The 26,224-nt window shown below is 56.3% G+C and overlaps 12 protein-coding genes across 12 annotated transcripts; 8 read left to right on the top strand and 4 right to left on the bottom strand.

The window, feature by feature from the left end:
- Positions 1 to 230: 230 nt before the first annotated feature.
- Positions 231 to 1,040, top strand: PG994_009542 (uncharacterized protein; the record flags this gene model as incomplete). The annotated part of the gene is made up of 1 exon (XM_066860951.1): positions 231 to 1,040. The coding sequence occupies one exon, from the start codon at positions 231 to 233 to the stop codon at positions 1,038 to 1,040; it is 810 nt and encodes a 269-aa protein (XP_066713121.1).
- Positions 1,041 to 1,981: 941 nt separating this feature from the next.
- Positions 1,982 to 3,141, top strand: PG994_009541 (oxidoreductase; the record flags this gene model as incomplete). Its single annotated transcript, XM_066860950.1, has 2 exons — positions 1,982 to 2,560; positions 2,605 to 3,141. The coding sequence occupies 2 exons, from the start codon at positions 1,982 to 1,984 to the stop codon at positions 3,139 to 3,141; spliced, it is 1,116 nt and encodes a 371-aa protein (XP_066713120.1).
- A 270-nt stretch (positions 3,142 to 3,411) lies between these two features.
- On the bottom strand, positions 3,412 to 5,391 carry PG994_009540 (ferric reductase like transmembrane component-domain-containing protein; the record flags this gene model as incomplete). Its single annotated transcript, XM_066860949.1, has 1 exon — positions 3,412 to 5,391. One exon carries the CDS (start codon positions 5,389 to 5,391, stop codon positions 3,412 to 3,414), a length of 1,980 nt encoding a protein of 659 aa, XP_066713119.1.
- Positions 5,392 to 6,686: 1,295 nt separating this feature from the next.
- PG994_009539 (uncharacterized protein) lies at positions 6,687 to 7,333 on the top strand (the record flags this gene model as incomplete). Its single annotated transcript, XM_066860948.1, has 3 exons — positions 6,687 to 6,734; positions 6,801 to 7,082; positions 7,115 to 7,333. 3 exons carry the CDS (start codon positions 6,687 to 6,689, stop codon positions 7,331 to 7,333), a joined length of 549 nt encoding a protein of 182 aa, XP_066713118.1.
- A 1,080-nt stretch (positions 7,334 to 8,413) lies between these two features.
- Positions 8,414 to 10,039, top strand: PG994_009538 (HRQ family protein; the record flags this gene model as incomplete). Its single annotated transcript, XM_066860947.1, has 3 exons — positions 8,414 to 8,909; positions 8,984 to 9,452; positions 9,550 to 10,039. 3 exons carry the CDS (start codon positions 8,414 to 8,416, stop codon positions 10,037 to 10,039), a joined length of 1,455 nt encoding a protein of 484 aa, XP_066713117.1.
- A 368-nt stretch (positions 10,040 to 10,407) lies between these two features.
- On the top strand, positions 10,408 to 10,856 carry PG994_009537 (uncharacterized protein; the record flags this gene model as incomplete). The annotated part of the gene is made up of 2 exons (XM_066860946.1): positions 10,408 to 10,675; positions 10,786 to 10,856. The coding sequence occupies 2 exons, from the start codon at positions 10,408 to 10,410 to the stop codon at positions 10,854 to 10,856; spliced, it is 339 nt and encodes a 112-aa protein (XP_066713116.1).
- A 1,133-nt stretch (positions 10,857 to 11,989) lies between these two features.
- On the top strand, positions 11,990 to 12,516 carry PG994_009536 (uncharacterized protein; the record flags this gene model as incomplete). The annotated part of the gene is made up of 2 exons (XM_066860945.1): positions 11,990 to 12,210; positions 12,306 to 12,516. 2 exons carry the CDS (start codon positions 11,990 to 11,992, stop codon positions 12,514 to 12,516), a joined length of 432 nt encoding a protein of 143 aa, XP_066713115.1.
- A 1,985-nt stretch (positions 12,517 to 14,501) lies between these two features.
- On the top strand, positions 14,502 to 16,044 carry PG994_009535 (fucose permease; the record flags this gene model as incomplete). The annotated part of the gene is made up of 7 exons (XM_066860944.1): positions 14,502 to 14,745; positions 14,816 to 14,886; positions 15,042 to 15,139; positions 15,208 to 15,301; positions 15,380 to 15,502; positions 15,588 to 15,666; positions 15,719 to 16,044. 7 exons carry the CDS (start codon positions 14,502 to 14,504, stop codon positions 16,042 to 16,044), a joined length of 1,035 nt encoding a protein of 344 aa, XP_066713114.1.
- Positions 16,045 to 16,906: 862 nt separating this feature from the next.
- On the bottom strand, positions 16,907 to 17,191 carry PG994_009534 (uncharacterized protein; the record flags this gene model as incomplete). Its single annotated transcript, XM_066860943.1, has 1 exon — positions 16,907 to 17,191. One exon carries the CDS (start codon positions 17,189 to 17,191, stop codon positions 16,907 to 16,909), a length of 285 nt encoding a protein of 94 aa, XP_066713113.1.
- A 1,085-nt stretch (positions 17,192 to 18,276) lies between these two features.
- Positions 18,277 to 19,635, bottom strand: PG994_009533 (uncharacterized protein; the record flags this gene model as incomplete). Its single annotated transcript, XM_066860942.1, has 1 exon — positions 18,277 to 19,635. One exon carries the CDS (start codon positions 19,633 to 19,635, stop codon positions 18,277 to 18,279), a length of 1,359 nt encoding a protein of 452 aa, XP_066713112.1.
- A 1,305-nt stretch (positions 19,636 to 20,940) lies between these two features.
- On the top strand, positions 20,941 to 22,813 carry PG994_009532 (major facilitator superfamily domain-containing protein; the record flags this gene model as incomplete). Its single annotated transcript, XM_066860941.1, has 4 exons — positions 20,941 to 21,105; positions 21,239 to 21,625; positions 21,694 to 21,966; positions 21,992 to 22,813. 4 exons carry the CDS (start codon positions 20,941 to 20,943, stop codon positions 22,811 to 22,813), a joined length of 1,647 nt encoding a protein of 548 aa, XP_066713111.1.
- A 1,210-nt stretch (positions 22,814 to 24,023) lies between these two features.
- PG994_009531 (uncharacterized protein) lies at positions 24,024 to 25,167 on the bottom strand (the record flags this gene model as incomplete). The annotated part of the gene is made up of 4 exons (XM_066860940.1): positions 24,024 to 24,141; positions 24,215 to 24,273; positions 24,299 to 24,752; positions 24,818 to 25,167. Coding segments are annotated over 4 exons (981 nt in total), but the record flags the coding sequence as incomplete, so codon positions are not given.
- Positions 25,168 to 26,224: the final 1,057 nt, after the last annotated feature.

Raw genomic sequence — 26,224 nt, 5'->3', positions numbered from 1 at the left:
AGACAGAGGGACTACCACCAGTCCCGCCTCTCTCTCCTCTACCCCCCCCCCCCCCAGCAGCATCCCCTCCGTTGCCACGCGCCGGTATGCAACCAGTCCCTCGCGGCCTACATCTCGACCAGTATCGGCTCGACCAGTATCGGGGGCTAAACGACATACGTCCTGACGCTCCAGAAGGACCCCTGAAAAGATGCACATGGCTCAGGCTGCCAAGGACCCCGGAACTGGACATGTCCAATCAAGATATCGCCGCTAATCCTCTGGGGGAGCTTCCCCTACGACTTGCAAAGAATCGTGATACCCCGGTGGTTACTGTGCCACTACCTCGCGTCAAGGCCTCCCCCACGGCCCCTGTGGGGGCAGGCATGGCAACACAAATGAAGGAAGAGAGTGGCAGTCCGCCGAGCGTGTCGTCGCCACAGCTGCCTCCTCCTCCTCCTCGGCAGCCTCGCCTACGCGGCAGGCGTCAACCTTTGCCTCAGTCCAGAGCCCAGGCTACGGCTAGGGATGCATTCCAAGTGTTTGCCATAACCGCGAGAGAGGCGGATACCAACCTTTCCAACTCGAGCCCAGCATCATCGTCATCACCACCAACTGCCCCTTCTCCGGTGTTGGAACCGTCCGCACCGGCGGCAGCGGAGGCGGCACGCGAAGGGCCGCACCGCAAGACGGATCGCGCGAAGAAGAAGGCGGCTGCCATAGACGGTGACGAGGGTGAGACCAACCCCAACGGGCCGTGCGACCACTGCCGCAAAAGCAAGGACAGGAGGAAAAGCTGCCGCACCCCCAAGAGCCGCAGACTCGGCATTGCGTGCAATCATTGCACTCGGCGTAAGACAAAGTGTGAGCAGTCGCCATCGGCCCAGGGGCCCGTTCACGGGGGTGCGCCTAAGAAGGGGGACGCTATGGAAGTGGACAGTCCATCACCCCCGAGTCGGCAGGACTACGATCCTGATGAGACAGAGAATGAATACATAGAGGAGGCCGAGGAGGGGGCCATGTATGAGACCATGAGAGATGACGCAGTGTCTCCCAAATGAAAGCGACAGGCCTTCGAATCGGATGAGGACGAGGAGATACATGATGATGCATGAGTTATTTCGGCGGTCATGCATTCATGACATGAAAGCCTAAAGCTCATTAAGCTTCTTCGCCAACCGACTTCTGTCGTCCTGTCCAACGAATTTGTGAAGAAGAGATCGGCGATAACCCAAGAGCGTCATGCTTAAATGGCAAGCTTCCTTTTCTGTGGTCTTTTGTGTGACGAGCCGCTACGCGAGCTTCTGCCCGAGCTAGATTGAGGTGAGTGAACAAGAATAACGTGAGCAGGCAAGGAAAGGCTTGCTAATGTGTGCTGCACCTTCAGGTTTTACCATTCACCACGACGCCGGTGCCGTCGCAATTGGTGACGGGGGCAACGCGATCGCAGGCTGGATTGGAACCAGAGTGCTTTTCTTCTTGTCACCTCCTTCCGTCGTACTAGCAGTTTATCACTGTGTATCTCTTTAATTCTAATCTAATCATATGCCATCTTGTTGCTCCCTTGCAACATCTCATCCCCATCCTTTCCGGTTCAATCGTACTACTGCACTCGATTGGTCCCTCACCTCAAGTTGCGATCTCGTGGCACTGCAAACGAGCCAAAACGTCGGCACCAAGCCCATGTAACGAACGCGCCTGCCTAAAGGGGCAAGGGGGGCCACAGATCTCGGCGCGCACCGTCGGATCCGGGGATCCTAACAAACGCACCCCTGCGACAACCGAAGATAACAGTGTTATGGTTGATTGATTATTCAGTCAGACCGTGGAGACATACTTCCCCGGCCGGAAAAAGGGAGAGAAAAAGATAGAGTAAACATTCAATCTGCATACACACCAACACTTCGAAAAGTTTCTTGTTTCCCGAATGCGAGTGGGCTGGTGATGATCTAGACCCCGTCTGACACAACCAACTGACAGCCAATCGCACCACCCTTTCACCATGGCACCAGTCAGCACCACCGCCCTCTTCCTCACCGCCGCGAGCTTAGTAATACTGGTTGCCGGCTCACCCACTGCTGCTGACCTGCCCAAGCCCGCCTGGACCCTGACCCCGACCCAGAGCACCCAGCGCTTCCGCGGCCTCGCGCCCGTCTCGGCCAGCACGGCGTGGGTGGCCGGCACCAACGGCACCATCCTGCGGACCGAGGACAGCGGCGCGACCTGGATCTCGGTCGGGCCTTCTTCTTCTTCTTCTCCTCCCTCTTTCAACTCTTCCACCGCTGCCGAAGAAGAAGCAGCATTGGAGTTCCGCGACATCGCCGCCTGGTCCGCCTCCCACGCCGTCGCCCTCAGCATCGGCGAAGGCCCCGCCTCGCGCATCTACGCCACCACCGACGGCGGCGCCTCCTGGCATCTAGCCTTCGCCAACGCGGACCCGGCGGCCTTCTACGACTGCCTCGCCTTCTCGGAGACGGACCCGTCGCACGGCATGGTCATGAGCGACCCCGTCGCCGCGGAGGACGGCCATTTGCATTTCCGCCTGCTCGAGACCCGAGACCAGGGCCTTTCCTGGAACATTGTCTCCTCCGCCCAAACGGGCATGCCCCCGCCCGCGACGGCGAGGCGGGCTTCGCGGCCAGCGGGACCTGCCTCGAGACCAAATCGGGTCGGTGGTATCTAGCCACCGGCGGCGCCCCGCCCCTTGGCCGCGTCTTCGCGAGCGCCGACGACGGACTTACCTGGAACTCTTCCGTAACCGAGACGCCCATCCCCGCTGCCAACGCCTCGCAGGGCGTCTTCTCGGTGCGGTTCCGGGACGCGGCGCATGGGCTCGTGGTCGGCGGCGACTACGAGGACCCGACGCGGTCGAGCGGCACGGCGGGCTGGTCCGACGATGGGGGCGTCACCTGGAGCCCTGCCGATAAGTTCCCGGGCGGCTACCGGTCCGGTGCGGCATGGGTCTCCGGTCTGTGTTCGAAGGGTGCGGCTGGTGCTGGCGCCGCTGTGGCGGTGGGACCGACGGAGTCAGACTTCACGCTCGACGGGGGCAGGACGTGGCACGGGTTCGACGACGGCAGCTTCGACGCCGTCGAGTGCGTCGGGGGGCGCGTGTGCTGGGCCTCGGGCGAGAAGGGCCGTGTGGCTCGACTGGTGTTTTGATTTCACCCAAGAACCATGTTAAGACTTTTGAGTCTTGTACTTCTTGTAGAATACTTCTAATACTAATTATCAATCCCATCTTGACGGCTCTTCGGGATCCTGCTTGAAACATGGCAGCAAAGTGTCAAATACTACAGTCACGAAAGTAAGTCATGTGAGACTCAACACCAAGTAAGTTCAAAAGTAAAATTCGTTATTATCATAAACAATCAAAAGAATGGTATCATTCGCATCATCATCAAACAGGCGGCAACGAGCCACTAACATCAATCACCACTCTAGTCTATCATCACACGTCAATCCGACATCGTACCGCTCGTTCCCCTTCCACACCTGCGCCCCCGAGTTGCACGCCGCCACGATGGACCGCAAGTCGCTGACCATGCCGCCCGGCCCGCTCGCGAACACCGTCGTGGGCCCGCATATCGTGTTCTCGACGAACGCGCCCACAATCTTCTCCAGGTCCGGGTGCGTGTCGAAGTTCTCGCTGCCGCCCAGCTTGCGCACCTCCATGGACTTGACCGACGCCGACGAGGCCGTCGAGGACTTGGACGAAGACGCGCCGACTTCTTTTACAGCGGGATCCTCGTTCCCGGTCTTCTTCTCGTCGCGCAGTGAGGGCGCGGGACTGCTGGACTCGCGCGTCACGAAAATGTGCACGACGACGCCGTGCGTCCGGCTCGCCCGGTGGATGGCGTCGAGCTCCTTCTGCACCCACTGCATGTCCGGCTTTTTACGGATGGCCCAGATGAGCTCGATCTTGCGGTTCTTGGACCCGGGCTGCGCGATCAAGCTGAGCAGCACGGGGAGGACGTAGGTGATGCCGGTCCCGCCCGCGACGCAGAGCACGTTGACGTCGGGCGTCAGGTGGTCCGTGATGGATTCGCCGTACGAGCCCGATATGACGACGGGCGTGGTTGCCTTGGCGTTCTCGGCTAGTTTCGCAGCCGCGCGGTCCGCCAACTTCTTGGTCTCGCCCTTCTTGGCGCGTACAATGTACGAGTGCTCGACGACGCCGTCGCGGAGCTCGGGCAGGTTCAGTGGCGTGAAGGGGTGCGACTGCCAGATGCTGCACTCGGGGAAGCAAAGATAAAAATGCTGGCCGATCTGCCAGGCCTCCTGGGAGTGCGCGAAGTCGAGGCGCAGGATGTCGCCGTGCTCGGCGTCGGGAAAATGGGTCAGGGTGGCCTGGGCCGTCTTAAAACCGGTCTTGCCGTCGGGCAGGATTTGGTAGTGGGCCAGGCCCGTCCGAACCAGGCGCACGGCGCGGTCGAGGAACCAGAGGACGAGGGCCGGGATCATGAAGCATGACAGCTTGTCCCAGTGCGCGTAGCAGGCGCCGATGTAGATCATGGCGAGGACGTAGTGGGCCTTGCGGAAGAACTCGTAGCCGGTCAGGCGGATGACGGGCGGCAGGCTCAGGACGAAGATGAGGAGCAGCAGGATGATGGCCACGCAGCCCCAGATCATGTAGGTCTGGGCGATCCACTCGGCCGCCACCGACGGCTGGGGCTGGTACAGGTAGGCCTCGATGACGGTCCACGAGATGGTGTGGAGCAGCCCCTGGATGCAGATGATGTAGCCCAGCCAGCGGTGCAAGAAGTTGAAGCTCTGATACGGGACGCCGGTCAACAGACTCAAGATGGACTCGCGGCTCGAGAGCATGATGGAGAAGGGCGTGAGGGCGTAGGCGAGGATGCCGATGCGGTCCGACCAGGGGCCGAGACTGGTGCGGGTGTTGTAGACGCCGGGCATCTTCTTGACCGGCGTGACCCAGGTCTCGTAGACGAGGCCGACGAGCGAAAAGATAAGCAGGTAGCCGGCGCAGACGGCCAGGATGAGGACCTGGAGCCGGGTGGTGCGGCCGAAGACGGCGCGCACCGAGTCCGGCAGCAGGTAGGAGCGGACGAGCGCGGCGGCAGTCCGCTTGACGCGCGAGCCGCGGCTCACGGTGGTGGCGACGAACCGCTCGCTGTCCAGGACCAGGACCTCGTCGGCGCGCCGCGAGGGCCAGAGCTTCCGGCCGAAGGCCCACACCAGGAGGATGCCGCTGACGACGGCCCACAGGATGCCCGCGTAGAGCATGCTCACGTCGTGGCTATGGTAGACCAGGTCAAGATAGGCACATGAGCCGGCGTCGTTGGTGCAGGGCAGGGCGCGGTCTGGGTAGCCCCAGTGCTTCTCGAAGGCCGTGGCTTCGCTAAGGTTCTGGATGTGGCGGCCGGAGAGAGGCGCCGCGATGTCGGCCATGGTGTCAGTGGTGGAGGGCGCACACACGTCAGGGGTAATGGGGGTAAAGGAGGGATACAAAAGAAGTCTTGCTTCCCCGCGAAATAGGCAGTGAACGGACGAGGCCAGATGGGCTGACGGTTTGTTGACTCGCATACGCATGAGGATGATCAGATCAGATCGAGTGACGGGAACGTTCAGGAAGATCTATGTAGGTACCGACCAGGCGAGCGGCACCCGATATACTTAAATGGCGTTGCATCTTGCGGATCCATGGCCGTGGGTTTCGCTATCCGACGGAGCCTACGGGGAGGGACTTGTTTCGTCCGGTGCTTAGGCGACCCAGACCGACCCAAGCGACCCCAATGGAGCAGGCATACCGATGGTGAGAAGGTTTCTTCATCATCGTGCTCACAGTCACAGTAGTAAGTGGTACATACATGATAAGGGTCCCCGCGTGTAAACCAAGAAGGGCCAAGGTACTGGCCCAGAAACTTGCTCAATTGGCTACGGAGTCCCTCACCCAGTCTTGGCCCGTATAGGAGAGTTTTGAGTAAGGCGATTGGCTAGGGAGTGTCGGAGTGTTTCGAGAAAAGAGCTCAAAAAGGACAGATGCCAAGGTGAAGATGGAAAACAATTGGGTTTGGTAGAGAATGGGAAATCCACTCTCGCCTCCCGTGTCAGGGTGCCATCGTGCCGGCGGAGACGTGCCCTCGAGATGGAGCCTTTTGCTGGAGTTGGCCAGCAACTCTCGCTGTCGCTAGGCCGGATGCAGCAAGACGAGAAGAATTGAGCACATTTCTAGGCTCCACCGCGATGCCCGTAGCGCCGTCTTGGCGAGCAAGTTTCCCGCTCATGCTTGCAATTTCCAGCCTGAGCTCCGTCCGTTAACCTTCGCCGCCGTTTCAGGGACGCCCTGCCATTTGCAATATCAGTAAAAGTATCAGCAAAAAAGTCAGCGCCACGGATCCAGGTCGCTGGAATAACCGTTGATATTCACCGAGTGGGAGAGGAAGGTTCCAATGCTCTGGGTCCCTCGCTTGACACCGTCATTCTGCTTGGTATCTCCGTTAGGAATGAGGAATGAATAATAAGTAGGCACTAACGCCCTGCAATTTCCCTCGTCGATGTTTCGGTTACTGCCATTGACTGAACATTGAAATCCATCAATTGGAGCTTACTTGAATTCCTCGCTCTCCATCAACACCAAGGACTTACATAACAACATCTTGCTATTGATTGAATTCATCCGGTCAATTGGGAAAGGAAAATCACATCGCCTGCGTCGCCGAGACTCTCGTTAATTAACAGTCACAATGGACATGAACATGGACCATGGCGGCGATACTGGCTGCAAAGTATCGGTACGTACCCCTCCGCCATCTCCTTTCGGCGACAGAGCAGCAGCAGCCAGCTAACAAGACGCATAGATGTTATGGAATTGGAACACAATCGATGCCTGTTTCCTGTCCTCGTCATGGCACATCCACAGCGAGGGCGCCTTCGCCGCGACATGCATCGGCGTCATCGTGATGGTGGTGGTCCTCGAGGCCCTGCGGCGCGTGGGCAAGGAGTACGACGCCCTGATCCTGCGGCAGTTCCAGCGCCACGTCGCCGCCCAGCGCCTGGCCGCCTCCAAAGACAAGAACGTGAACGCGACGTCGTGCTGCGGCCCGCCGGAACCGGAGGAGGCCACGCCGAACCGGCCGCAGGTCATCACGTTCCGGGCGTCGCCCTGCAGCAGCTGACGCGCTCCGTCATCCACGCCGTCCAGTTCGGCCTGGCCTACATCGTCATGCTGCTCGCCATGTACTTCAACGGCTACATCATCATCTCCATCATTATTGGCGCCGGCATCGGCAAGTTCCTGTGCGACTGGATGGTGCATAAGGTCCTCATCGATGGCGAGGACGGTGCCGCCAAGGTGGTCGGCATTGAGGAGCCTACCGTCTGCTGCGGCTAACAGCCACTGAGTGTATCAGAAACAGCGTTGCGATGGATACATCATCTTTTGGGGCATCCCATGTTCTACTTTTATTTATTAAGCCATCACGAGCTTACGACAGCGTGGCGTTGGGGGGTTTTGGTTGATCTGATTTGAGGTAGACTTCGGTCATCTCAGCGGGGAGCACTGAGAAGCACTAGGCAGCGTGACAGTTTTCCAAGATACTTTTCGAACTATCATCATTCTTCCTGTTCTTATTATCATTTACTGCGAGATCTGCACGTATGCTTCATGCCGTGGCAGATTAATCTGATCATTACAGGTCGTGGTTGTGATGGGATGATGGTTATTCCAGCGGCTACTGGGTGAAACGTTGGTGTAATCATGGATTGACAGATGTTGTTGGAATAAGTAAAGTATGTTAAGGGCAGAACGGTGGACTAATACCGCAGCCCTGGCTTTGACAAGGTGCCACTGCCTGCTTCTCTATACTCCAGTGCCAAACTGGTCAGCATCCAGCCAAGGGCGTCTATTTGCACGATACGCTGGACCTTGATGAGCACTCATAAATCCATTCAGAGGGAAGTGTCAAGTCTTATCTTCCAGGCCTGGAGGCTTTTTGTACTAGATGCGGCACTCTTGTCTTATCTTAACCCCGCAAACAGCGCCGGCTCTTGGAGCAGAGTAGGGAGGGAGGGGCATTTATTACTATATCCGGCAATCTCACCCCCCGCCCTGCTAACCCATCACCCACTGCGGCCGCTAAGATATCCCCCGTCTGCATCTCTCGTGTGCGCGCCGTGCTATTGCTAACGTCACTGGTCTGGCGCTGGGGGGAAATCAGCCCAGATAGCGGGATGCATTGCGGGGTGATGGCTGGTTTTGCCCAACGTCGGGGTGCGACAACATAGTTACACCCTGATACGGAGATATCAAGAGGACGCAGGGAGACAAGACGATGATGAAGTATAAATGATTGCCCATTGATGAATCTCCCTTTTTAGTGGTGCTGGACCGTACAGGAAAACCTTATATTGAGCTTCACTTTTGTTACAGGTCTGTCGTCCGGTCTTTTTGCATCACATCACGTTTCGAAAGATGGATTTATATCACGTAGCTGGCCCATACCCGGCCTTGAGCATCGGGGTTCTCCTCGCCGTTTTGGTAGGCTTGGGCGTCACATTCATCAAGCGTAGGCGCCTGAGCCTATCGCCACCACCCAGTCCGACGTATAGCAAGACTTCCTATTCTAAGAAAGAACCGTACCCAAGCTCTGTTGTCTTTCCGCCATCACGCCGCAGCGCTCTGGCTAAACTTTTACCATCGTCGAAGCTGGCCAAGAAGGACACGACCCTCGACGTATCCGAGTTGAGGCGCAAGCAGCTTCCCACCACACAAACGCAGGACCTCGACAAGCCCGACCAGTACACCCCGACGGGCATCTCGACCCAAGAGATCAAAGCCCTGGGCGCCTTTCCCGACTATTCGGTGCTGAGCGGCGTGCCGTACCCCAAGCCATGCCCTTCTTTCGATATCACCAAGGCCGCCTTTCGGCCATTTCGACCTTTCCGATGGACCTACCACCAGACAATGGGTAAGTAGGCTTTTTCTAATCATGCACTTAGCCCCACACTTCAACAGCATCTGACATCGGGTTACTTTACAAAGCGGTCATGAAAATGGAGCCCGACTACTGGCTCGAGCTGGAGAGCAACTACTTCCGGCGCATGAAGCAGCGCCAGGAGCTCCTGGCGGAGCACGGCGAGAAGATCATGTTCTGGACGCCCGGCTCGGAGCTGGCGAGCCGCGAGCTCATGGAGATGGTGCTGCAGTTCCTGTGCCACAAGTACCCGCACTACTTCCAGCTCGAGAACGACAACAAAGTACTTCGAAACCAGCTGCTCCAGACCACGACCGACATCGCGGCGCTGCACCCGCTCGAGGTGCTGTTCCGCAACGTGCCCGAGGACTACGCCGTCATGTGCCGCAATGAGCAGGACGGGCTGTACTACCTCCGCAGCGCCATGATCTGCAGCTCCGTCGGGTGGAACATCGGTCTGCACAAGAACAAGGTGTTGCGGGCCATCCACGACAACGTGCCCCAGTGGGAAGAGAAGATGGCCTTTTCGGTCGACAGGTAAGCCAGGGTCCTCGAACAAAGCATTGCATTCTTCACTTCCCAATCACGCATCATGGCCGAAACTATATTAGCTGACACATGTTGGATTAAACAGATGGTTCACCAAGCTGCCCGTCGACCAGCCCGTCCAGCGTGGCTCCTGGGGCATCGAGGACTGGGAAGCCTTCTTCGCCCCGAACGGCACGCCGCGCAGCGCCTTCGCCGGCAACGAGGCGGCCTGCCGGATCGAGGACCTGCAGCTGCGGTGCGACTGGCAGACGCTGCGGCGGCTGCCCGTGTCCGGCGCCGTCATCTTCAACTTCAAGGCCGTCTTCAACAAGCTGACGGACCTGGCGGCGGAGCCGTACGTGCCCGCGCTCGTGCACCGCGTCGTCACGCTGGGGCCGCGCGACCTGATCGGCTACAAGATGGAGCGGCACGTCGAGGCGATCGCGGCCGAGCACCTGGCGAAGTGGGCGCGGCAGCAGGTCGAGGACGGGCTGGTGCCGGCGAATTGGGATGTGGGCACGCTGGAGCAGCACCCCTATTTCCCCGGGTGGAAGGACACGATGGTGGATGGCTTCCCGGCTTGTCCGTGTGTATAGTGTTGTTGTCAGTGACAGAGTAGCGTGAGATATGAATTGACAGAGTCCGAAGCCTACAGGTATACCAACGAAGTGTAAGCTGAAGATGTCCTCACTGTTGCTATTGAACCCCTAGAAGCCGACGTTACAGGGCAGCCCCTCCACTAAATTTAGGCCTGTCAGTTCAGACTGGGGTGGACTCTCAGTGGACCTACTTGGCACTTGGGGGAGTCTAGGCCCAAACTGATAAGCACGGCAACTGACCCCACTAAAATTTTATTTTCGAGCATCCCACTTGGAATCCAGCCTGCCAGAACTTTTCGCCCGACGTACTTTACTTCTTCCAATTCAACTCTGAGCATTCCCACGAACGAGCGACTTTGCCCAACATGCCTTCCGTCAAGAACCCCAACGGCCCCTCCAAGAACCGCCTGGCCGCCCAGCGCGCCTCGGCCAAGAAGAAGGCACAGAAGTCGTCCGCCGCCGGCCAGACCCGGATCCTCAAGAGCGACGCCCGCCGCGGCGCCCGCGAGGGCATCCTGCCCACGAGCGGGCCCAATCGCGCCCTGAGTGCCAAGAAGCAGCGGAGGGTGGAAAAGGCGCGGGCGCACGCCCTGAAGCGCAAGATAGAGGCCGAGGGCGAGGTCGAGACGAAGGGTGAGTTGCCTTTACTTACTACTGCGACTACTGCTTGCGCCGCCGCCCCCGCGCTCAGAGCATTGAAGAACAAAAGACAGCCCTTGCTAACGTCGGATCTTTCTGCGCAGATGCTGCTGAGACTACCGAGACGAAAGAAGCCAAGGAGGACATGGACATGGACGCGGAGAACATTTCTTGAGCCAAACCAACTACGGCCAATACTCCACACTATGCAGAGAGCGCCCAGCCGACGTATCGCGGCAAACGAATAAGTCTGCTGGCCTAGTCGCGACATGATGTTCGAGGCCTTTTCCTTTCCCCTGAAATCGCCGTCCGATTTACGAGGCCCAAGATGGAATGGTCAGGTCAAAAATACTACAAGCTGCCGGAGAGATACAGTTCTCTGGACAATGGCGCTGTCCGGATGATTTGTGAAGGACAGGAGCGGCAGCAAAAGATGCGACAAGCAGATATAGAACCAAGGTGCTTGATCAGATACCCGCGGTACAGAAGTGTACTGGACGAAGCGTTATTGCAGAAAACCACAAGGCAAGCATAGCCGTAGGAAACCATAACCCCCATGGAAGTCTCAGCTAGCCGAGATGCAATGAGACGTGAAATCAATAAATTATATCCCAAAATCCCCCATGTTCTCTCGATGGACGATTACTTCTTTGAGCGGCCTGCCGGTCGAAATCACCAATCGATTTGCGCAATGCAACCTAATCCATATTGTCCAAGCAACCCTATTCGGCGACTCTCCACCTTGTCGCCTCTTTATCCGGCCAGCTATCTGACCTGAACTCGAGATCGTCAGGGACCTAGAAGGGTATTTTTAGCATCAATGGCATGCACATATAGCCTAAACCCGACTGCCCCTACTTACCCAATCCTCTCGGTCGCCCCCTTATCAATCTGTTCTTGGCCTTCATCTTTCCTAGCTTCACACCAGCACATTCGCCAAGGGTCCTCGTCCGATAACGATCATCAGCCCACAACGGACTCATGTTACCCGGGGATTGAATAGGGATACATCGCCCACGTCTGCTGGATTTGGAAGGGACGATGCGACCTTATCCGGGATCCATGGGAGATAAGGGAATCAAGAGATATCACCGAGACGGGTCCTGAAGTAGTCCGGCCGGATTAAGATAGATAAATATGTAAACCTGAGGCTACTTTCTTGCTTGTTCTGACATCAGTTTTTTCTTCAGAAGAAGAAAGAAGAGGGGAATTTCGACTTACCTCCGTGCCACTCCCTCCAACTTCGCCACAAAACTGAGCCGCCTGTCTCATGAGACCTCAACTGCCTCCCCAAACGACCTCTCCAAGATGACGAAGACCTCCGCGTCGCTTTTCGTCAGCCTGGTGCTGCTACTGTCCTCGCCGGCCGCGGCCGAGAACTTCGGCGCTTCGTGCGAGATGGTGACCGTCCAGGTCAGCGGCCGCACCATGACGGGCGCCTGCCACGCTGTCTCGGGCGAGCTGGTGTGCTCGAGCCTGGACCTGAACGGCTGCGTGACCAACTCGGACGGCCAGCTCGAAAGCCCCGGGTAAGCCTCACAAGCCGGCATTTCTCGTGTTGATACCTTCCCTGAGAGCTTGTCGTCGTTCCCCTTGGAAACTCATGCTCAATACATACTTGTAGGGACGGATACTTCTACAGTTGCCGTAACTGCTCCAACGGCAAGACGGACTCGGGCTTGCTCTTGGACGACCCGGCGTTCCTCCACTGCGACTGCAGTGCAGGGGACAGCAACTGGAACTGGCCCATGGCTGTGATTGATATGAGTGAGTCCCCTTCCCTCCTTTCTCCATCTTCGTCCAAGCAGCTCCTGGATAAGTACGGCAGCATCTGAGATGGGGAATGGGCCACTTCGGATGAATGGGCCAACCATCAAATTGGATTATAGACACATTTGTTTCAAATTCGAATGGCCGGCTTCAATGTGGGAACTCTATTGGGGCTGTCATCGACTGTTGAGTCAGGGGCCCCCTTATTGGGGTGTTCACTTGCAGAGATGTATGCTAAGGGTAGGACGTTGGGGAGCCTGGAGACTCAGTCGGTCTCAATGGTAAACCATTACGGCTTATGAGATAGCTGGCAATAGACAGAGACGCCCTTGGCCATTCAGCTTATAATATGGGCGCATTCCTACACCTTCTCAGGGATCCCGTGAAACAAGTGAGGGATAGTCTCTTACAGACCACCACGAGGCCCAAACATCCCCAAGCCACCCGTGTATCTCACCGACTCTGTTTCATTCAACCAGAGTCTGCACTAATTCTTAACGGCTGCTGTGTTCTGATCGCTGATATACTTCTGCGTATCTACTATCATATGCCCGGTGGGCTGAACCTGGGAAGATTCCCCGTTATTTTCTGTCGATGGAATGAAAGAGCACAACACTGGTTCTGTACGGCCGTCACTAGAAAATAGAACGTAAACGCCTTCATCCGGCCCATATCTCCGGTAGCTGTAAGCTTTGCTCGAAATCTAGAAGGAACAACTCAATAACTGACCAATCCGGAATGACGTTTGAAACTGGTTGCGATCCTCATGTCTATACCCACAAGGGGGGGGGGGCAAAAAACGAAAAGAGTGGTACTGCGAACTGCCTTTGGGTACATCTACCCGAAAGTCAAAACGAGCTGTAACGCAGAGACGCACTTTCACCGGACTTCGGTCCGCAATCCAATGGAAGTCAGGCGCCAGGGGTATGGGAAAGATGGGGGTTCGCGAAAACCTACCTACACTGCCACGCAAGAAATGGTAGATCGTGTATGAGCCTTTCCTCTAGACTGGGGAAGAGAGGACCTACTTACTATATGAGTTCTCAAATCTTGAAACTCGGAGAAGCAAGTTCACCGGAAGATAAGTGCTTTAGTCAGGAGACAGAAATGTATATTTTGAGTCTGAACTTCATACTACCGCACTTTACTCTCTTTCACGCTCAGTTAGCCAATCGTATCATCTCTCCGAAATCAGTTAATTACGTCACAGTTGGGACGAAGAGCCTATGTGATGAAGTAGCGTAGTGAGATCCATACTCGACATACTTGACCCGCTCAGCAAGACTGGAGTCAGGAAGCCATCCGAACTCGACAGATGCCGAGTCAGCTTGTACACTGTAGTGGTTTCAGTGCGAATAATTCTGGATTTCAGCATGGCCCGATGTTCAGCCTCACCACTTAACCCTGCTCAAAACTTCCTTCATCTGATCTAGACCATAGCCCTGAAGCGCCGGCGGAAGCTGCTTCCCGAAAGCTGATTCGCTGCCCTTCTATTCGTGAATGGCGATGTGATTGTCCACCGCATTCCAAGATGCCTCCGCCAAGCACGTTATACACGCCTCCGATAGGCTCATCTAGACACATCAGATGATCATCGGGTTGTGTGAGCCGCATGAAGCAAGAATTGGAGGCGGTTTTCTCTCTTTGTAACCAATGGGATTCTACATCGGACTAATGAGAAACATGACTGCGCCCATCCGAGCCACTTGCCACACGTTGACCTGCGGCACCGCGTTATGATCAACGTATCGAGATTTGGGCCAACCGTTATTAGAGCGACTTAGAACGGCTTTTGCATCAAGCGGCAGAGGGGTAACGTGAACCATGGGGCCCGGAATTAATTAGGGAGATCATCCATACCTGGCCAGGACTTGGCCACTTGGGACTGTCCTTACTTTTATCTGGAGAGCAAAGGAAAGGAAGAAGATACATAAATAACCCAAGAAGCCAAGCGGCGCGGCGAATCTTCGTCCCCTCTTGTCAGACTACCAATGCATCCCGTGGTCAGTCAAGACCTCAGCACCTGACCGGACAGCAGTATTACATAACCATGGACAACCTCTTGGACGACCGCTACATCAACACCGGCGACCATAAACAAAGTTTCTTCGATCCCGAGTCCAAGGTTCCGACCGTCATCGGCGTCTCGGTGTTCTTCATGGTCCTCGCGGCCACGAATGTGGCGGCTCGACTCTATACCCGTGTCCGTATACTGCGGATGACCGGACTGGACGACTGGTTGATCCTATTCGCCTCGACCCTTGTTATTGGGCATGGAATCACACAGTGTTGGAGTACGTTTCTTGCAGCAGCACATTGGTGAGACTGCCAGCATATCCCATGATGGCACTAACCAGCTTGCAGTGACGAACTTCAACCTCGGGCGCCACGTGGGATTCATGACCGGGAAAGACGAGTTCACAACTTTCATGAAGGTATGTCCTGATCCAGCCTGGAAGCCGGACATTCCCTGTTCGAGACAGCATTCCTTTTAGATGTCTTATTCTCCTACCACGGTGCTAACGCAGACGGGACCAAGTTGTTTTATGCCTCTCTGATCACGTATAATGCCGCCCTAATGTCCATCAAGCTCGCGTTCCTTGCGCAGTTTTATCGCATAATGCCCGGAGGAGGAACAACCAGGCGCATTCTCATCATCATTAGCTGTGTGATAGGACTCTGGTCAACGTATGTACAAGCACTATGTGCATGTAATGCCTCAAGTATACTGCTGCTGACGATTACCAAACAAACAGGTCCCAAATGGTCATCGTTATTCTCCAATGTCATCCGGTTTCTGGTTTCTGGGCTCCCACGCCTGATACCGTCTGCATTCCATCCATCCTGGGTGTAAGTCAGGAAGAGATCGACACGAAGGGACAGACAACACATAGCTGACAGATGCTACTTCTACCTAGTATATATTAGTGCCGCAGGCAACATCGCAACGGATCTCACCATCGTCGTGCTGCCTCTGCCCATGATAAGGAACTTGCACCTCTTTCCGGCCCAGAAAGTGGTCCTCTCGCTTGTGTTTTGTCTCGGCCTGGTGTAAGTTGTCCTTTTATCGCCGATATTAGTACAGAAGCAGCGTCGAAAAGGGAAACCATGCTAACTTGGCGCGTCATATCCCTAGCACAACCATGATCAGCCTCCTTCGACTCCAGTACCTCAAAGTGTCGCCCGACATGACCTGGGACATCGCGAATTCCAACGTGAGCTTTCTCAACTCACTCGGTTCAAGTTTGCTGCTGACACCCATGACAGTTATGTTCCCTAGCCGAGATCAGCTCCGGCATCATCTGCGCCTGCCTCCCGACCCTCAAACCGCTGGCCGCCCGGTGCTTCCCCAAGCTCTTCTCGACCCTGCGCTCGCAGTTCGCGACGATGCGGGCGCCGAGGCCCGAGTGGAAGCCGCGGAACCTCAAGTCGGCGCTCCAGGACGACCTGGGCTCCGCCCAGGGCCTGCCGCTCGCGTACCTCTCCCTCGAGAGCCTGAAGCTGGCGCCGCTGCCGCTCCGGGACGAGAAGCCGCCGATGTTCCCGCCCCACCCGGCGGTCATGCGGAAGCCGAGCAACAGCAGCAACAGTAGCAACGGCACCGCCACCACGCAGCAGTCTAGAGGCGACACGCAAAAGAATGGGCACACGGTGGAGATTGGGGCGGCCAGGTCGTCTTTTTTGAGCGCGTCGGATGGTGGTAGGAAGAGCCAGCGAATCAGCCAGTCGAACTCGTCGATATATGTGAGGCAAGAGGTTACAGTGGAGGTGGAGGACGAGGAATGGGAACCACATTTCTATAATTTTTCAACAAAGTAATGAGAGTAATACCTCTCAGCCACTTCCTCTTCTTCAACATCATCGAAATCTGATACAGCTTGAAGCCTATGAAAGAAGGGATCAAATCGATCAAGCTCAGGTTGAGGCCCAACTCCTGAGTAGATATGTATAGTCCAATCTGATATCCAAACCTACCAAACGCCAGAATGATGCAATGCAACAATGATTCTTTCCCTCAGGCAGACTACCAAAGAGCCTCAATACATGGGTGAGATCACCCCTCCTAAGCGTGGCTTCGTCATCCTAGTTCAGCAAAGCGGACCCCGGCCTGCTTACCCTCTGGGCGATGCGTCTTATAGTAGACCGCTATGGCCGGCAGACCGGCCTTCCTCTCTACTGTCCGAGACTGGGTATATAAGTCAGACATAGCACGCATTGTAACGAAGCCTTTGCTCTAGTGCTTCGAAGGAGAAGGAAATGTCCAAGGGGGCCAGCTTACCTCAAGCTGTAGATAGTCGGCCACGGTTATGGACTCGTCCGTCACCTCGACCCCAGTTGCCGTGCAGAAGATGTGCTTGGAGGGGAACAAGGGTCTCCGCCGCCCAAAACATCAGCATGACAGATCTACCATATATAATCTTCTTTGAAAAAGCCCCAATCTGAATGGAAGATAACTCACATCCTCGCGTAAATGAGAAGCCGCTCGCGCAGGCTGGCCAAGGTCATGGTGCTCATGTCAGAGATGGCCAGCTTATTGGACAGCACGAGCTTGCGGCTGTTGCTTGCAGGGGTGGTGCCTGCAGCAACGCCGTGTTCCGAGATGGCGAGCACGAATTTCGCGGCCGAGAGCCGGGCTGCCGTCGCCGCCGCTGCCGGTGAAGACGTTGAGGTGGATGCCCCCTGGTCCACGCCGGACAGGGACCTGCCGTGATACGGCCCTTTCATGACCACGCCTCCCATAATCGGGCCAGAGTGACTGGCTGTTCTCGGAATCCGCAGAGGGGATCGTGTGCCCGAGGGGTGGATCCCTATGAGGCGGGTAGCTTCGGTGCGGGCGGCGCGCTGCCCCTCCTGTTCGATACGAGATGTACGTTTGCTTGCTGCCTCCACTGTGGGCGATAAAACGAAAAGCGAGCGTACGAAGTAGCGAATGCGAGGAAGAAAGCGAACGGTTACCCACTGACGTGTCACCACATGTCGTCGAAATAGAGTGTAGGGGTGCTGGTTCCCTTGCCTACTCATCAAGGTCAATGGTGCATATTATGGATACAGTACAGTATCTTTGCCCCTCCACTTATCGGGCCACGCGCATCAGCATCAGGCGGTCTGATAGGGAGGGAACGGGTCGGACTGCCCAGCGAAAGCCCAGTTCGCTGGCTGGCTGGCCCGGTTTCCAAATGTTGAGGAGGGGGTGGTTGCACATCTGGTTTGGTGGCCTTGATTTGTTGCATGTGACAGTCAATGCTGGCTGTTGTTTGGTTGTCCTTGAGGAACTGGTGGCTATTGGTGCTCAGCTTATGGCGCTCGAACCTGTAGCGCAGGCCTAAAGAGCACTGGTAGTGGGGGGCGTCGTGGCCACCAAAACCCTGTTTTGTCAAGTCCGCAAGTCCGGCAGCAAACCCCGCCAGGTCACTAAAGAAGTGCCCGATTGCTGTAACATGATGCGGCCGCCTTCGATATCGGGCTCTTTATGGAGATTGCAAGGTCCGGTAGATGCCATAATGCCGACATACCCAAGATTTATCAAGCTCCGGCCGGTTGATGGAAGTATTGAGGTATGGTAGGTTGGGGTTTGGTCGGCATTGGGCATACTGGTAAGCAGATATAAACATTGGTAATAACTCCATGATCACTCAGCAATAGTCAGTCCTATGTCCACTCATCTTGCCCAGGCTAATAGCGCACGTGGAATATTATGGTTGTGAAGTGTTTTGTATTATAATACTTCTATTGTCCTAGTACGTACAGTCCAGCCACCAAAACCCGCTGTTATAAGAGAGAAGTCCTAGGCCTCCAGAACAGAAATGCTTACCTACTTAGATTTATCATGAGAAACACTTAATTTCCGAAACGGCGTCCCCTCCATCGCGGCCTTGCCCCCCACATTGAATAGCTTGAAAAAGAAATAGTAAAATAGCAATCAGAAACCCCCAGGCCGACGTCATCTTTGCGCCCATATCGTCCGACGTGACGCGCACGATGTAGTCCTCGATCACCGTGCACGGCGCGCCGGGCGTGAACAGCATGAGCTTCATGATGTCCTCGGTGAAATGCTGCGCCGCGTGCGCCCGCTCGAACATGCCGGCCTCGTACTTGCCGAGGCACCGGCCTAGTTGCTCGGCCGTGCTTGCACCGTTCTTGACCGCCAGCGAGATCTCGTCGGCCAGGCCCATGGCGTCGCCCATGGCCGCGTTGACGCCGAGGCCGACAAACGGGCACATGACGTGCGCCGCGTCGCCCAGCACGGTCACGCCGGGCCGCGAGTCCCACCGGATGCCCGTCGGCAGCATGACCAAACTGCGCGGCCAGACGCGGGCCTCGTCGAACGACGCGATCAGCTCGCGCAGCTCGGGCGCCCAGGACCGGAACTCGTCCAGCAGTGCCGCCTTGACCTGCCTCGGGTCCGCCACGTCGTAGCCCGCCACGGCCGGGTCCATCCACGCCTCGGCCTTGACGCCCCACATGCTGATGTACAGGTCGCCCGAGCCGAGCTGCTGGCCCATGAGCACCTTGCCGTCCGAGTAGGCGAACAGGCTGCCGCGGTTGACCATCTTGGTCAGTAAGGGGCGCGCCGCCTCCGACTGCTTGCACAGCATGTTCCACCCGCCCACGCCGCTGAAGAAGGGCTGGTGCGGCGTCAGGAGGGGGCGCACCACGCTGTAGGTGCCGTCGGCGCCCACCACCAGGTCGTAGCGCGTCGACGAGGCCGAGCCGTCGCGGAAGTGCAGGACTGAGGTCGCGTCGGTGGGGGAGTTGACCACTTTGACGACCTGTTTTCCCCAGGTGATCATGTCCTGAGGCAGCGACTCCAGGAGTAGGCGCCGCAGCGCCAAGCGGTCCATCTCGGGCTTGCCCTGGGCGAACCAGCCGCCGTCGGCGGTGCTGGCGATGTTGAGCCAGCGCCGCATCTGCTTGTCGCACAGCACGATGGCGTCGCCGTCGCGGCGCGCAGCGGCATCGAACGCCGGCGTGTCCATGAGGCCCGCCGCGCGGAGGGCGGCCAGACCGGTCTCGTCATGCAGATCCAGCGTGCCCCCCTGGTCTCGGTCATGGAGGTGCGTCTCACGCTCAAAGATCTCGAGCTTGGCCGATCCTTCGGGCAGGCTCCGACGCAGCAGGTGCGCCAGCGTGCAGCCTGCCGGGCCGGCGCCAATGATGGCGATGTTCAGGGGTTGCGGAGTCATTGTCTGTCTACTTCTTCTTCGAATGTATGTACGTATGTGATGTAATGTATGTACAGAGTAGGCAGTTGTCTATCTTTTTGGGTGAACAGCTTGAGGGACTTGGCAGTTCAGTTGGATGGAGATGCAGATCCTTCTTCGGTTTTGAGCAGATCTAGCCCCGTACTTTTATCTAACTCGGACGTACGATGAGCCCCGAAAGGGTACGCACGATGGCATGATTTCACATACGTCACTCGGTGAAACACGGAGTCGCAATATAAAGCCCGGCCTCTATACCGCGTATAGGATGACGTCTGCGGCGCCGCAGGAGATGGGCAGGGTAAATCAGATCTGGGGATACACTACCTCGGCACACCCTAAGTATGTAGCAGGTGGTGGTAGGTAGGGCGGCGTATCGGGTCGGTTCCGTTGCAGAAACCCTTGTAGCGCCTCACCCGCAGAAGCTCGATGGAAGGGAGATCTGGTTTCCTCGGCAGCGTCGGGGAGGGCTAGTGCAGTGATCTGCCGACGTGTTGCTTCATTGCGGTATTAAATTCGAAATGGCTGTGGCGGAAATTCGTCTTTCTCCCTTGCATGCTTCCCGCGCGTCAGCCAAGCAAGGAAATTCATGTCGTCGCAATCTGACAGCGACACACTGCATGTCTCGTAAAGAAAAAGACAGGCGGTCTGACAACCCGAGCCCGAACAAAGACCTTGAATTTGCCGATTTCAGGAGATATCCCGAAAATATCTTCAGGACTGCACAGTGTCTCCTTGAATGCAACTTCAGATCGGCCGAGAAAAAGGGGCCTGGTTGATTCGTGCAACCTCGCGGGTCGGCCCCTCGGATCGTACTGCTGCCCGACAGGTCTGACAGGTATCTCTGATTGGCAATCGGCTCCGACTTTTCACCCTGGAAGGCGCAACTCCTCCATCTCACGGCAAACATCCTGCCCAGCCCAAGATTACGTCAACTTTCCAGCCAGATCTCCATTCTTCGTCGCCAAGGACCGAGAAATCAGCAGCAAGCAGCGTCTTGGGAGGGGATCTCACCACAGAATTCTTGATAGGATTCTCGACTACACACTCACACAAACGACTCAGCAGAGTTGCGAATGCGAACCTCAGGCATTGAGTATGATGCCTTCCTTTCGACTCCGTTATATCTGAGTGTAAATCTTGATTGTTTTGTTTCTGCAAGAACCCACTCAAGATTGGATCCAAGTAAAAGCTAACAACAAGAACGAGAATCCACACCAATGCCCGCGCATCACGATTCTCTCACCACCCAGAAACAAAATGACACAAGATAGACCAATGCCCATGATGAGGCGTAGTATGGAGGGCACCAATCAGTCTACGTCCAATATCACCGAGGCAAACGCGGCGCCATTCAAGCCAGGCGCCAAATTCTGGATCGCATTGACGCCTGTGTTGATCCTTGCCATGATGGTATCGCTGGACAGCACCTCAGTATCGGTGGCCTTGCCGGTGAGTTCTCACGGCATCATACACTTCCCGCTTCCCCCTTTGGGTCCCAAGGCAGACAGATGGGTACAAGGCATGAAAGGGAAGGGGCAAAATCTCCATCCAAGACGGGTCTTGCTAACACCTTGGCACCTAGCTCATGTCTCACGACCTCCGCGGAAGCTCCCTCGAGGCCTTCTGGACCGGCACCGCCTTCCTGCTGGCGTCGGCCGTGCTGCAGGCCCCCATGGGCGCCCTCTCGGACATCGTGGGCCGCATGGGCGTGCTGCTCACCTGCACCTTCCTGTTCCTCGTCGGCCTCATCCTGGCCGCCGTCGCCCAGTCCTTCCTCCTCATCTTTGTAGGGAGAGCAGTCCAGGGCGTCGGCGGCGGAGGCATCATTTTGCTGAACGACATCATCGTCACGGACCTGGTGCCGATGCGGGACCGCGGCAAGTACTTTGGCATCATCGGCGGCATCTGGGCACTGGGTAGCGTCACGGGGCCCGTCATCGGTGGGGCGTTAGCCTTCAAAGTTAGCTGGGTACGTTCTATTTACTGCAAATCTTCTATGCTATCACAGTCACTTCTGACTTTGTATCTCGAAACAAGCGCTGGCTCTTCTGGATCAATGTCCCGTTCGCCGCCGTTGCCATAGCTGCGATTCCTTTTTGCCTGCGCCTGTCGAGACCGGCCGGCTCCATCGCGCCCAAGCTCAAGAAGTTCGACTGGTTCGGCAGCTTCCTGTTCGTCGGCGCCGCCGTCTGTTTCCTCATGCCCCTGACCTGGGGCGGCGTGCAGTACGCCTGGACCGCCTGGCAGACGCTGTTCCCCCTGATACTGGGTATCGCCTCACTCATCGGTTTTGGGTTTTACGAGCGCTACGTGGCCCGGGAACCCCATCGTCAAGGTCGAGCTGCTGCTGGCCAACTACGAGATGGGCTACAGCCTGTGGTCCACCGTCATTAACGCGGCCATCGTCTACGGCGCCCTCTACTTCCTGCCCCTGTACTTCCAGGCCGTGCAGGGCTACAACCCCATCCTCGCGGGCGTGGCCCTGTTCCCGGCCACCTTCACCGTCGCGCCCATGTCCATCCTCGCGGGCTTCATCATCACCAAGCGCGGCGAGTACCGTTGGGTCACGTGGATCGGCTGGGCCGTCAGCACGCTGGGGCTGGGCCTCATGATCCTGCTGGACACGGGCATGAGCGCGCCGCAGTGGTTCTTCCTGACGTTTGTCGTCGGGCTCGGGCTGGGTTTGTTGTACACGTCGCTCGCCATCATCAACCAGGCCGCGGCCGCGAGCGACGAGCTGCTGTCCTTCGCCATCTCCATGTTCATCTTCGCGCGCATGCTGGGCCAGTGCCTGGGCGTGGCCATCTGCGGCGTCGTGTTCCAGAACGCGATGAAGAGCAAGTTGCAAAAGACGACGACGCTCGCGGACAAGGCCGACGAGTACAGCCGCGACGCCAGCGGGCTCGTGCCGCTGCTCGAGGACATGCAGGCCGGGCTGGAGAAGACGGAGCTGGTCCAGGCGTACGCGGACGCGCTCAAGGTCGTCTGGATGGTCATGTGCGTGCTGAGCGGCGTCGCCATGATCGGCAGCTTCTTTATTAAGCACATTAGTTTGGATAGGGAGCACAAGACGCAGCATGGCATCATCAACGTGGAGAGTTCGGACTCGAGCCAGACTACGGAGAAGCCTCCGCATACTAGTACTAGAGCAGTTTGATTTGGGAGGTGGAGGCCCAGCAGGCCACCGATGTATTGTCACTGAAGTTAAACATATCCTCATTTTCGTTGTGTATATTGTTATAAAAGGGCGCCTCAAAAGGGGATGCAATCTAGTACAGCTCTTAAAACGCGACATTCACATAGAAGTATTAAAATGAAATTCTCTTACTGAATAATCGGATAACAGAAAGTTTCACGCTGAGGGTATCATAGCGAGACTGGAGCCAGAGAGATCAGCGACCACTCAGGTACGGAAGTCTATCCAGTTCGCCTATAACTTTGCATTTTCTCTATCTAGCGCTATACCGCAAGAAAACGTGCAAATACTTTTTCTAGTGGCTTTTTTTGCTTTAGTAAATGTAGTAGCAAAAGTAGGCAGGTGCTGACTTGGTCTAAAATCACCCCTGTTGGGTAAGCATGCGATTCTTTCCGGTCCCACCCATGATGCAGTGTATATTGGCATGTCAGCCACAGCCACGTTGGGCCAGGAAGAGCCCCAAGATGTCCTTTCACGTCGATCCGGGTTTCGGCGGTGATCCGGTCCCGGACCTTTAATCCCTCCGCCACGTGGAACATTTGATGAGGGATTACCATTACTATCACAATTGGGAACCATACCTGCACGTCCTCGTATTCATATATGATGTGCTTATTAACTAAACACAGTAAGCCCAACTGTCTTGGCGATCACGGTCCTCAGTTATTGGCACCAAACTGTCCTTCTAACAGCTCCGAAGGAGCCGGTGCGGTGGGTGACGCAAGGGGCAATGTAACGGGAGGGAACAGGACCCGGTTACGGTCGATGTAAGGATCCTGGGAAGGATATTGGGGGCAGGGGTTGAGGTAAGGGACCACCAACTCGAAGTAAGGGCTTCGGGCTAAGTCGGTACCGACGGGGTAGTAATAAAGTAGCCGGCTTCGACTGGGCCAGCTAATGACCAGCTACCGGCGAATATACAGCTAAGGCTATCGCGAGATCTACGAAGGCAAAAAAAAAGCTGTAATTGAGCAAAGTATTGCTATATTTCACTGGTATAGACGATAAGACAAATTACGAGGCCGCAGAGTCACAGGTATTAGAGTGCTTTATACGACTAGGAGAATATCGTGACTTGACTAGCATATTTTGTATAGAAAACTCTGTGAGAAAGAAATACCTCGGGTAATATCTGACCTACAAATTTGATCACTGTCTATCAGCAATTTCTTCAACTGCCAAGCCCTTCTCCCATGCGGCTGTCCAGCTTTCGGCCCTTGTTGACGATCTCAGCCCACAGCTTCCTAGTAAACTCACGACCTTCTAGCGAGTTCGCGAATGGTGCCGGACTACTTAAGGAAAAACAAATTAGCTTCGAGGTCTATCAACTTTAAGGGTTATAGACTTTTTATTTAAACTTACTCTTGGATCTTGCCGTCGGCCATGTAGACACCGTTCCAGCCGTTGGCCGATCCGGGTGTCTGCAGGCCGCCTCTCGCAGCCCACAAGACGGCGCGGGCCCCGTCGGCCACAGAACGTCCCCGCGCGGCCCGGTTGAGGTTCATGGATGCGCACGTAAAACGGGAGATTGTTGTCGGCGCCCGTGGCGACCGTGCCGGGACAGACGTTGTTCACGACCACCACGGCGTCCTGGTTCTTGGTGATGCGCTCGGCCAGCTCCCGTACGAAAAGGATCACGAATAGCTTGGTGTCCGAGTACCGGCGGAAGCGGGAGTAGGTGTCCACGGAAGAGAAATAGTCCAAGATGCTCACGTTGTCGGGCACGAGGGTGGCCAGGTCCGGAGAGTGGAAAGCGTGGCCCATCGAGCCCAGCCAGGTGATGGTGGGCCGTTGGACAGTCTCATCAGCGGCCTGGTAGTATTTCGCCGACGTCTGTTGGATCAGCGGCAGCAACATCAGGCTGAGGAAGCTGTTGGACAACAAGTTGACCTGCATGCATCTATTTAGGGGAAAAGTATTGTTAGTAGTTGCGAGTAGATGACACTTGGTAACGGTAGCACTCACGCTTCATTGCCGTCGGGTGTCTGCTGGTATTCCGCCAGGTTGATACCGGCGTTGAGGACCAGCAGGTCGAGCCTCTTCTCGGGCAAGTCCAGGACTTTCTGCGCAAACGCCACCACGCTGTCATATCGCGTGAGGTTGAGCTCGAGGATGGTGACATGGGCCGACTGGTTGAGCTTTTGCACCCTCTCGTCAGCCAGCAGGCTCAGGCGCGCCGACGCACCCCGTTGCAGGCTGCGTACGCCGATGATCAGGTGACTGAGGCCCAGACGCAAGAGCTGAAAGCCAAGCTCTTGTCCAATGCCCGAGGTAGCGCCAGTGATGATGGCTGTCTGGCCCCGGAGCGAGGAGGTCCCTAGGGGGATTCAGGGATGGTGGGTTGGGCGAACATTTTGGTCTGCTTGTTGGTTTCTTTGTTGTTCGTTAGTTAGATGTGAACAATTTGGTGGGAACAGTGTAATATGGTTGACCTAATTGTGGAAGATTCTTGCTGGAAGGATCATGATCACGGCGGTTGTTATTCATGATTCTGACTTGACTTTACGTTGCTGAGCTACAGGCAATGGCTTGGCTCGACTCAGCCCAGTGCGAATTCTCATTGCATGCGGCAGTTAGATCGCACCTTCGGATCTCTCGCACGGGTGAATCTCACGCGTAAGCCCCGGTTGGGTAAGCCCCTGCTCAACAGGGGGCTGCGCGTCAGCAATAATTAATCCGGTCCAGCCCGACAGCCGGTTTTTATTGGACCCTGGCTACGAGGTACATAAATACGTCTATAGAGAGCGCGTGAGTAAGCTGTCGTGGGACGTTACACAAGTACCACTTGCGTAATGCCAACCGCGGACGAGGTAGGTGTAAGGGACACCAAGACATTACTAGTCGTAAGGCCTATGGTGAGTACTCCTAAAATAGCGGAGCTGCCCGGGTGCTGACCACGTGCGGCAGTTCCGGCATGATTGGCTGAGACAAACACGTTTCACAGGACTCAACCATCGTGGCTACTAGTGCGTGCATGTACGTATGTGGCATTTTGCTTGTGGCATCTATCTCCCGAGATATCGAGATCTATGCTCGCTATACTATGCTGCATATGCTGTTCCCGAGTGTTCGGTTTGTTCTTGTGGGACTCTGGGGTTTCGTAGTATCGACCCTGGTTTTCCCACGAGGTATGGTGGGAACACAAGGTTTAAACAACGGCTTGGCATGGGGCCATTGTTACGTTAGCCTCCCCGTCATTCGGCCTGCGGTAGGTAGGAGGACCCCTATTGCTTTCATTGGGGGATGGATCTGCCAAGCCGCACCCAACATGCTGCCAAGCAACGGAGTCTGACACCTCCCGCCGAAAATAGCCTGTCAACCGTCAACCGAATACCAACCAGACGCATGCTCGCATTCGTTCCCGCTCGCATT

The sequence above is a fragment of the Apiospora phragmitis genome (assembly GCF_038363925.1).
Source record: "Apiospora phragmitis strain CBS 135458 chromosome Unknown utg000009l:1.0-1189150.0:1.0-1190623.0, whole genome shotgun sequence".
Taxonomy (NCBI): Eukaryota; Fungi; Ascomycota; class Sordariomycetes; order Amphisphaeriales; family Apiosporaceae; genus Apiospora; species Apiospora phragmitis.
This window is presented reverse-complemented; position numbering and strand designations above follow the sequence as displayed.